The sequence below is a fragment of the Phaseolus vulgaris genome, chromosome 4 (assembly GCF_000499845.2).
Source record: "Phaseolus vulgaris cultivar G19833 chromosome 4, P. vulgaris v2.0, whole genome shotgun sequence".
Lineage (NCBI taxonomy): Eukaryota > Viridiplantae > Streptophyta > Magnoliopsida > Fabales > Fabaceae > Phaseolus > Phaseolus vulgaris.
In genome coordinates this window covers 40,175,309-40,184,997 of record NC_023756.2, presented here as the reverse complement: position 1 = coordinate 40,184,997, position 9,689 = coordinate 40,175,309, and the positions used below count along the sequence as shown (strand labels likewise).

At 37.3% G+C, this 9,689-nt stretch overlaps 2 protein-coding genes across 5 annotated transcripts; both read right to left on the bottom strand.

Moving 5' to 3' along the window:
• Nucleotides 1–313: 313 nt before the first annotated feature.
• LOC137838813 (uncharacterized) lies at nucleotides 314–883 on the bottom strand. The gene has a single exon (XM_068648035.1). It carries the CDS (start codon nucleotides 881–883, stop codon nucleotides 314–316), a length of 570 nt encoding a protein of 189 aa, XP_068504136.1.
• Nucleotides 884–4,381: 3,498 nt separating this feature from the next.
• On the bottom strand, nucleotides 4,382–9,439 carry LOC137837644 (uncharacterized). 4 transcript variants are annotated; one of them, XM_068646714.1, is made up of 5 exons: nucleotides 9,277–9,439; nucleotides 8,927–9,145; nucleotides 8,394–8,714; nucleotides 4,942–8,151; nucleotides 4,382–4,707 (listed from the first exon to the last, which is right to left on the bottom strand). In XM_068646714.1, the coding sequence occupies exons 1-5, from the start codon at nucleotides 9,353–9,355 to the stop codon at nucleotides 4,619–4,621; spliced, it is 3,918 nt and encodes a 1,305-aa protein (XP_068502815.1). In that variant the 5' UTR covers nucleotides 9,356–9,439; the 3' UTR covers nucleotides 4,382–4,618. The 4 variants fall into 4 exon arrangements, with proteins under 4 accessions (XP_068502815.1, XP_068502816.1, XP_068502817.1 ...); XM_068646715.1 differs by having other exon boundaries at nucleotides 4,382–4,704; XM_068646716.1 differs by having other exon boundaries at nucleotides 8,394–8,699.
• Nucleotides 9,440–9,689: the final 250 nt, after the last annotated feature.

Sequence of the window (9,689 nt, the reverse complement as noted above, 5' to 3'; positions counted from 1 at the left end):
GACCATCTCTGCCTCTCGCGTCTGAGCAGTGATCGAACATACTCCCCTTTTTGTTTTTCAGGCTATTTTCATAGCACTTTCTTGCCGCCTTCTGGTCAGACTTGATGACGATCATCCCTCAACCAAGGGAGGGCAACTTTATCTTCATGTGCCTCGTGGAGGCCACCGCGCCTAACCTGTTCAAGGAGGGCCTTCCTAAAAGCAAATTATAGGTTGAGACAACATTAACTACTAAATACCTGATGCTGATTGTGTGAGATGAGGCACCATTTGAGAAAATCATCCTCAACTCCACATGCCCTCACACCTCCACCTAATCTGCAGCAAATCCAAACAGACAACCGTCGTAAGGCCTTAACTGGTTAGGCGACAACTGCAAGTTATTAAACGTTATCCAGAACATCACATCAACTGAGCTCCCCGTGTCGATGAGAACTCGATGTACTCTTCTTCCCACAGTGACCACGGATATCACTATTGGATCATCCTCATGTGGGATCACACCACTCAAGTCAGCACTTGTAAACCAGAGGTCGGGCTCTACCGGCTGGTTAGACCTCCTTGCTTCTATTGCCATCACCTCTCTTGCGTACTTCTTACGCTTGGAGGCGGAGCATCCTCCTCCCGAGATGGTGTTCAGCTCGCCATGGACTAGTACCTCATGCCCTTGGTTCGTTGTAGCACTCTCTTCTTTCGACCCCTCCTGGCTCCCTTCTAGATATTCCTTAAAGAATCCATCCTTTACCAGGTCTGCTAATTGATAGCCCAGAGTTATACAATGCTCCACGTCATACCCAAACCCCTTGTGAAACTCGCACCAGGTCTCATTCCGCGACCCTAAGTTCCTGTCAGATTTTGGAGGGAATCTCAATTTATCCGCCATCCCTGGTATACTCAACAGCTCCTTGTAAGTTATCCGAAACCTTGGTCGAAATGGTAGATCTTCCTTTGCCTTCGTTCTGGGTTGATTCTTCCTAGCTATGTATGATGCTCGCCTTTCGTCTGACCTCTTCTCGATTGCGGCTTTGTGGACCCTCAGAGGTTGAGCTTGACCACCTTCTTTGGGCTTGGCTTGCCTTGGGTATGTGCTGTCGCGCTTCACAGATACTTGCGGGATTTCTGATCAGAGAGTCATTGAACGATCCTGTCATGATCCCCTGCCCAAAGGCGTGGACCATCAAGGCCTCGTACTGTGTCTAGAGCTTCACTGTGAACGCCCCAAACTTGTTCAAAAAATCCTTCAAAGACTTACCTTGTTTTTGCTTTACGCCAAAAAGATCGAAGGGAACCGGTGTTCGGGCATGGTTAACATAAATTGTTCCCTGAACAACTCGAAAAACTGGTCGAAGGAGGTGATGTGGCCCTTGGGAAGGCCACTAAACCACTGCAACGCTGTTCCTGTGAATGTACCCATGAACATCTTACAATGTATGGCATCTGTCCCTCCCAAGATGATCATCTGGGCGTTGAACGTTGTAAGATGGCTCTCGGGGTCTTCTACACCCATGAAAACAATCTTGGGCATTATGTAATTAGTTGGTATGACAATGTCCATAATCGTCTTCGAAAACGGTCTAGGGCGAGCTCTTAGTTGAGCAGTCTGGCCTCGCTCCCCTGTGGAGTGTTCGAAAATTTTCGCCATCAACTGGTGACACGTCTATTTTCTCCATCAACTGGTCTTGTCTGAGCAGCTGCTCAACTCGATCTTCTACCATGAGTCTTTCCTGTTCAGGTTTGGCCACCACCATTGCTTCTTAAAGAGCACTCATAGTTTCCATCAGTTTTTGTATGGTGGGGGGTGTCATTCATTTCAGATCTCAGTGGACACTGCCTCGTGTTTCTCATCACGTCTGAAAAGTCAAGTACGACTGTGGGTTGGATCAGGTTTTATCGAGCCCCACGGTGGGTGCCAAATGTTCTTGTCGGTTGACGTGCTCGCCGGTTGACTTTGATGACAAGCTCTAGCTCTGTTTGTCTCTTCACGAATCCATCTTTTACTCTTGTTGCTTTATAATGTAGCTCTGTTGAAATAGATGGGACCCTGCATGTTTATTGCACTTCGATGATCAAGTTAGTAAAGGGTTTACTAAAAATCAAGAAGTATTTAGTTTTAGTCTTAAAAGCAACGTACTTTTACCTAGGGTCTCAAGCCCCTTTTATAGCTTACCTCTTGTAATAGCTTTCTATCACGAGAATTTAATCTCAACTGAAAGCATACTTAACATGAGAAAATTCATTCTTTTAAAGGGCGCCTTCTCTCAAGGTGTTACAATAAAAAAGAATATTTTCTTCTAAAAATTTATAAAATAATAACAGAATAACCACCAGCACACCAACTCACATATATATACACTCTCAAGAGTTCATAAAATAATAACAGAATAACCATTAGGACACCAACTCATATATATATATATATATATATATATATAAAGAAATAGTATTGTTAAAATCAACGTCTTTATATTCTTAAGATATATATTAATCCTCATTAAACTTATACATGTGATTTTTATTTATAAATTTATTATATCACTCATATTTAAATTTTTTTTATTTCTTATATATTAAGCAGAAAAGTAAAAAATAAAATAAAAAAATAGAGTATTGAATTTAATAGAAGTTCGGAAACTGATATAATTCAATCTAAATAAAACCTACACTCATAATACGAATATATTTATTTGTATTTGTATTTTATTTTTTATATAACTTGGAAATTATTGCAGAAGCGTTTACTTATTTATAAAAATAAAAATATAAAAAAATAACAAAGCTCCAAGAGTTTATAAAATAATAACAGAAGATAATAACAGGCACCAACTCTTATATATAACTCATATATATATATATATATATATATATATATAAATAAAGGAATGGTATTATTAAAATCGACTTCTTTATATTGTTAAGATATATATTAATTCTCATTAAACTTATACATGTGATTTTTATTTTTTATTTATAAATTTATTATATCACTCTTATTTAAATTTTTTTTCTTATATATTAAGCAGAAAATTTAAAAAAAAATCAAATAGAGTATTGAATTTAATAGAAGTTCGGAAACTGATATAATTCAATCTAAATAAAACTTACACTCATAATACGAATATATTTATTTGTATTTGTATTGTATTTTATTTTTTATATAAGTTTGAAATTATTACATAAGCGTTTACTTATTTATAAAAATAAAAATATAAAGAAACAACAAAGCTATTTTTCTTATATTTTAGAGAATATTTTATTAAAATTATTTTATTAATATAATAAATTTTCATCTAATTTTTTCTTAAAAATTTTTATAAGAAAATTATTAAATCATTTTATAGATATAATAAATTTTCATCTATTTTTAAATTTTTTATAAATTATTTATTCTTAAAACTCTTTATAAATCTATTTTTAATTTTTTTTATAAAGAAATATTTATTCTTAAAATTCTTTATAAGAAAATCATTTTATTGATATAATAAAAATTTTTTGGTCTAATTTTTTTAGAGATTTAATTTTTTTTCTTGTAATTTAATTTTTTTTTCTTGTAATTTAATTTTTTTCTTATAATACTGATTGTTGTTAGGTGTATAGGTGTGTTAGTCTGCCAAATGCCGAATAATACCTAACATGAGCTTTGTAAAAGTAGACAAATATATGTGGTTAAGTTAAAAAATAAGTATTTTTAATTTTATAAAGTGTCTATTATTACCAATATTTTAATTATTAGCCAAATAACATAATCAATACGAACATTATATTTATGAACAAGTTAACATTGACTAGACAATGAATCATTTTCCATTAAAACTCAATATAAGCTTGAGAGCAATATACATAAATATTTTTTTATATTATATGAGAAAAAAGTTAAGACTGTTTAAATTTTAAAAATTCAAATAATATTATAATTCCATTTTAATTTAAAAAAGATTAAATCGATATGCTGTATCAGGATTAAAATTAAGATTTAAAAAGTATAATTTAAATAATATTTAATTTAAAAAAACTGTACTTGTATTTAGTCATACATTTATATTAATTAATTTCAAAAACCACTTGCTTTTATACGTTTCATATACTCTTTAGACATAAGAGATATACATGGATAAAGCGTACAATTTTTAATATACTGTATTGAAAGCGTACATTTCATAATTTATGTATTAGCCACATTTGAAATCTTATTAAAACATATAAAAAAGTCAAATTCTTTAGCATTAGCCTCGTATTTGGAATGTCTAAATAATGTTTAAAGAACGAAATTTTATTACATAAAATATTTTTCAAAAATGTTTATTGGACATACTCCACCCTAAATAATATTTTTTAATTTTTTTATTAAAAGTATTAATATTTATTATGGAGGTAAGATGCAAGGTTCTCAAAATATAATAACCCAATATTTTTATAACAAAGTAACACACTGAAATGATATAACATTACAGACCCAAAAGTATTGTATACATTATAAAGAAACATGAAAATAAATTATTAGTGACTCAAACATCAGAGTTCTTAGAAAGAACCAAACACATTACACAGGTAGTAGACAAACACCAATAAGAAAAATCTAGACAAATTTGCATCAAAAGCAAAGATTCCTTAAACCGATTCTTCAATTAGATGAATCCTGTAGCCTTCTTTCACCTCCACCTTGGTTAAGGTGTTCCACTTCTGTCCCATAATTCGTAGTAGAGGAATCTTCTTCACATGCAACCACAAGAAAACCGAATATTCAGCATCACAGTGGCACTTGCAGAAACAAGTATGCTCAGTGTAAAAACAAAATCATCTTAGATAAAAGGTCTGAAACTACTACAATGTCTTACGAGATAAAACCAAGATTGAAACAATTAGATAATGTGTGTAAAATGGAAAAAATAATAGGAAATCATGTTGCAGAGATACCTCATGAAAACAAATACTAGAACTCATTACCTTGTGAGGACTGGTTCTCCATTGGATTGGTAATCCATGATCCAACCATTCCCTTAAGCTTATCAACCACCCCTGTCCCTGGAGTCTTCACATACATCTCTTGGTACCTTCTCTCAGTCTCTATATCTTCACTTCCTAACCTTCTTTTCACTTCCTCTGATTCTGTTACCTTCCATAATGGTATCTGTTGGTCTACTCTTCTCTCAGCCTCATCCTCTCTCTCATGCACTGCATCAGAAATCACCTTTTTACCACCCTTGTTTCCTTCCTCAGTAAACTTCACTGGCTCCTTCCTATGCAAAGTCTCTGATATCACTTCAGAGAGAGCACTGTCTTCAGGGGTTGGCCTCAGCTTGTCTGCCAAATAGTCCTTCATAGAAACACCCTTGTCTTGTTCCACACCCACACTAGCATATTCTTCACCAGCAACGTTGGACTTCACACCACTTCCCACTCCTCCAACGTTTCCGTATGGACCTAGGTTTTCAGTCAGAGACTGAGCAACACTCTTTCCATATTCAGTTGGTGCAGCAGCATGCTCTCTTCTCCTCTCTTCATGTGCTGTTGTTGTGTCACCGAACCCGAGCTTGGAAGCTACGGTGTTTTTGGCCGAGATAGCTTTATCAGCTACTGCAGAGGTTGCTGAAGAGATTGTTGATTGCTGTTGATTGCTTGGATTTTCTTGGTAATTCTTTGTTTGTGTTGTTTCTGTGTTGGCACCGTATCCAAGCTTTGAAGCTACTGCATTTTTGGCTGAGGCAGCTTTATCAGATATTGCAGAGGTTGCTGCAGAGATTGTTGATGGTTTTTCTTCGTGATGCTTTGCTTGAGTTGTTTCAGTGTCATAACCGAGCTTGGAAGCTACGGTATTTTTGGCTGAGACAGCTGTATCAGCTATTGCAGAGGTTGCCGAAGAGATTACGGAAGGTTTTTCTTCTTCCCGATGAGTTGTTTCAGGACCATATCCGAGCTTTGAAGCTACGGTATTTTTGGCACTGGCAGCTTTATCAGCTATTGCAGAGGTTGCTGAAGAGATTGTTGATGGTTTTTCTTCTTGATGAGTTGTTTCAGCACCATATCCAAGCTTTGAAGCTACGGTATTTTTGGCACTGGCAGCTTTATCAGCTATTGCAGATGTTGCTGAAGAGATTGTTGATGGTTTTTCTTCTTCCTGATGAGTTGCTTCAGGACCATATCCGAGCTTTGAAGCTACTGTATTTTTGGCAGCGACAGCTTTATCGGCTATTGTAGAGGTTGCTGATGAGATTGTAGACGGTTTTTCACTGCTTGTGTTCTGTTGCTGATGCTTTGTTTGAGTTGTTTCGGTGTCAGCACCATATCCGAGTTTGGAAGCTACAGTGTTTTTGGCCGCGACGGCTTTATCAGCCATTACGGCTGTAGCTAAAGAGACTGTTGATGGTTCTTCGTTGCTTATGTTCTCTTCTTGCTTCTTTGCTCGAGTTGCTTCGCTCTCATTTCTGTCGCCATATCCAAGCTTTGAAGCTACATTATTTTTAGCAGTGATGGCTGTATCAGCTATTGAAGCGGTTGCTGATGAGATTTTATCTGTGTAACTGCTCTCATTTGATGGTTTCTCCCTTGATCCGTATTGGGATTCCTCCATGTGTGTGGTGTTGTAGGCTTGTGGGGTTCTGGTTTCAGTTGAAAATTCAGGTAGAAAATGATCGTGGCTTCTAGATGAAGGATATTGAGTATTTGTTGCACTTGGACTAGATTGTTGTGGCAAGTGTCGGTCATGGTTCGTGGTAGAATGGTACTGATCCTGGTTTACAGATGAAGGGTATTCATCATGGGTTTTGGTGTAATGGGACTGAACTTTAGGTTCGGTAGATAACTCTGGTGTAAACTGAACATGTCTTCCTGTTGAAGGGTACTGATGTCTTGTTTCATTAGATTGCTGTGGCAAGTGTTGGTCATGGATTTTGGTATAAGGGGGCCGAAGTGTGGGTTCAGTAGATAACTCTGATGCGAACCGATCAGTGCTTCTGGATGGAGGGGATTGAGTTTTTGTTGCAGTAGACTGGTGAGGCAAGTGTTGGCCATGGATTTTGGTAGAAGGGTGCTGAAAATTAGGTTCAGTAGATGACACTGGTGTAAACAGATCATGAGTTCCAGATGAAGGGTACTGAGTTTTTGTAGCACTGGATTGTTGAGGCAAGTGTTGGTCATGGATTTTGGTCAAAGGGTGCTGAATATTAGGTCCAGTAGATGAAACTGGTGTAAACTGATCATGGTTTCCAGATGAAGGGTATTGAGATTTTGTAGCACTGAATTGTTGTGGTAAGTGTTGGTCATGGATTTTAGTAGAAGGGTGCTGAATATTAGGTCCAGTAGATGACACTGGTGTAAACTGATCATGGGTTCCGGATGAGGGGAATTGAGGTTTTGTAGAACTGAATTGTTGTGGTAAGTGTTGGTCATGGAAGGTGGAAGGGTGCTGAATATTAGGTCCAGTAGATGACACTGGTGTAAACTGATCATGGGTTCCGGATGAAGGGAATTGAGGTTTTGTAGCACTGGATTGCTGCGGCAAGTGTTGGTCATGGAAGGTGGAAGGGTACTGAATATTAGGTCCAGTAGATGACACTGGTGTAAACTGATCATGGGTTCCGGATGAAGGGTATTGAGGTTTTGTAGCACTGGATTGCTGCGGCAAGTGTTGGTCATGGAATTTGGTAGAAGGGTGCTGAATATTAGGTCCAGTAGATGACACTGGTGTAAACTGATCATGGCTCCCTGATGAAGGTTGTTGAGTTTTTGTAGCACTGGAATGTTGTGGAAAGTGTTGTTCATGGAATTTGGTAGACTGAATATTAGGTCCAGTAGATGACACTGCTGTAAACTGATCATGGCTTCTAGATGAAGGGTATTGATTTTTTGTTGCACTTGATTGTTGTGGCAAGTATTGGTCATGGATTTTGGCTTCAGGGTAGTGAGTTTTGGTTGGTGTGGACAACTCTGGCGCAAACTGGTCATGTCTTTTGGGGTATTGGGTTTTAACTTCACCAGAAAGTTCTGGCATAGTTGCAGTAGACAGCTCTGGTGTAAATTGGGAGTGGCTTCCAGCAGAAGGGTGGTGGTGAGTTTCAGGAACAGTTGGAAAGAGGTTTGGTTCTTGGTTTGGCTCATAAAGAATAGTCAACATGGAGAAAGATTTCTCAACTGGGGTAACGTCAATTTCTGCTCCACCTGTTAGCCATACAAAACATTACAAAAACGGCATGACAATAGATTAGAATCAAATCAAGGCATGTGAAGATGCTAAATCTCATGGCACACAAATATAGTTCATGTTAAATATTGGTCCACAATGTGTTATAGAACCTGTGTATAACACCATCTACAACTTTGAGAATTTAACCCGCTATTATGTATACACATCAATGAATCCTCATGCGTCTAACAGATCACAGCAACTTTGTTCAACTTACCTAGCCCACTTGGATCTTTGACTTTGGTTTCATAATTTGCTGGAGCATATGCTTGATGTGCACTTCGTGGAGCGTGAGGATCTTCCTCCAAGTGAATTGGTCTCTCCAAATTGACCTTAGCATGCACTGCTTTCTCTACCGCAACAAATGTCCTAGTTGGGTCACTAGCTCTGCTTTGATTAACTCCAGTAGTTGGAGAAACAACCATCACTCTTGGCTCATGATGAGGTTCTCCTCCCTTAACTGCTATACCACCCAAATTAACACCACTTGTCCCAACACCTCTAACACCTGCACTGTCGTAAACTGCAGAACAATCATCTGAATTATTGTCAACCCAAGGAATCATTTTTTTCTTCATTCAATTTTCTTCAAAAATACTAAATTGCCAGATCTTATCTTAAAAGAAAATAGACAAGTAATCTTAAAACTTGTTCGTACTAAATAAACTTGTCCAACAGGTATATAAACTACCTGAGATGAGAGAGTTTAGTTACAGTGATAAATTCAAATGTGCTAGAAAAAGAACTTACTCGGTGCTCCATGGACTTCTGGGTATACATCTTCGTCATCTTCTTCATCCAAGTCATGATCATCAGGAATATGTTGATCTTCATAGCGATACTCGTGGCCAGGTTCATGGTCATGATGGCCATGCTTTGTGATAGTGTCCTTAATTTTCTTGGCCTTCTCTTTTACCTTCTTCATAACCGTCTTCTTCTCATGCTGGTTGTGTTCATCCCCATGCGCCACTGCATAAAAAATTTAAAGCAAAAACCAAACAAATTACAATAAGGAAATTAACATGTACGTGCCCACCAGAGGAAGCTAACAAAGGTTGATCAAATCAAACTTCCAACTTCCAAAAAAGTGAAATTTGTACCTCGTGACCCAACATTTTGAGGATTATGGTGGTGTTGACCGGAGTTGTGCCCCTGAGTTTGAACTGCTCTTGGATCCATGATTGAATAGGTAGATTGAATTGAATAGGTAGATTGAATAGGTAACTTCTTCTAGTGTACTCGGTGAGGAATGTTCATGACAAAGGTTTATAATAAGAATGCTTTATAAAGAAGAACATGAAACTGTGTTTTGCCACCTTTGCATGGCTGTGGCATATCCAAACTGGAGACACGTGTTGTGACATAACCGACAGGCCTTTGCCACTTGACACGTGTTGACCAATTTTAGCCACGTGGCTCATTCTCATACACCACTAGAGGTTTTGAAGTAGGAAAAACCGCCGTTTTAGATAATAGATAAATGCTACTACAGTTGTGTCAATATAATCATATA

What these genes read in the sequence shown, in the direction of transcription:
- LOC137838813 (XM_068648035.1), bottom strand. Translation starts at nt 883, where the DNA reads ATGGCGGATAAATTGAGATTCCCTCCAAAATCTGACAGGAACTTAGGG.
- LOC137837644 (XM_068646714.1), bottom strand. Translation starts at nt 9,355, where the DNA reads ATGGATCCAAGAGCAGTTCAAACTCAGGGGCACAACTCCGGTCAACAC. An exon ending in CAAAGATCCAAGTGGGCTAG is followed by an intron (nt 8,152 to 8,393) that starts GTAAGTTGAACA and finishes TATGGCTAACAG; the next exon opens with GTGGAGCAGAAATTGACGTT. An exon ending in GGAGAACCAGTCCTCACAAG is followed by an intron (nt 4,708 to 4,941) that starts GTAATGAGTTCT and finishes TTGCATGTGAAG; the next exon opens with AAGATTCCTCTACTACGAAT.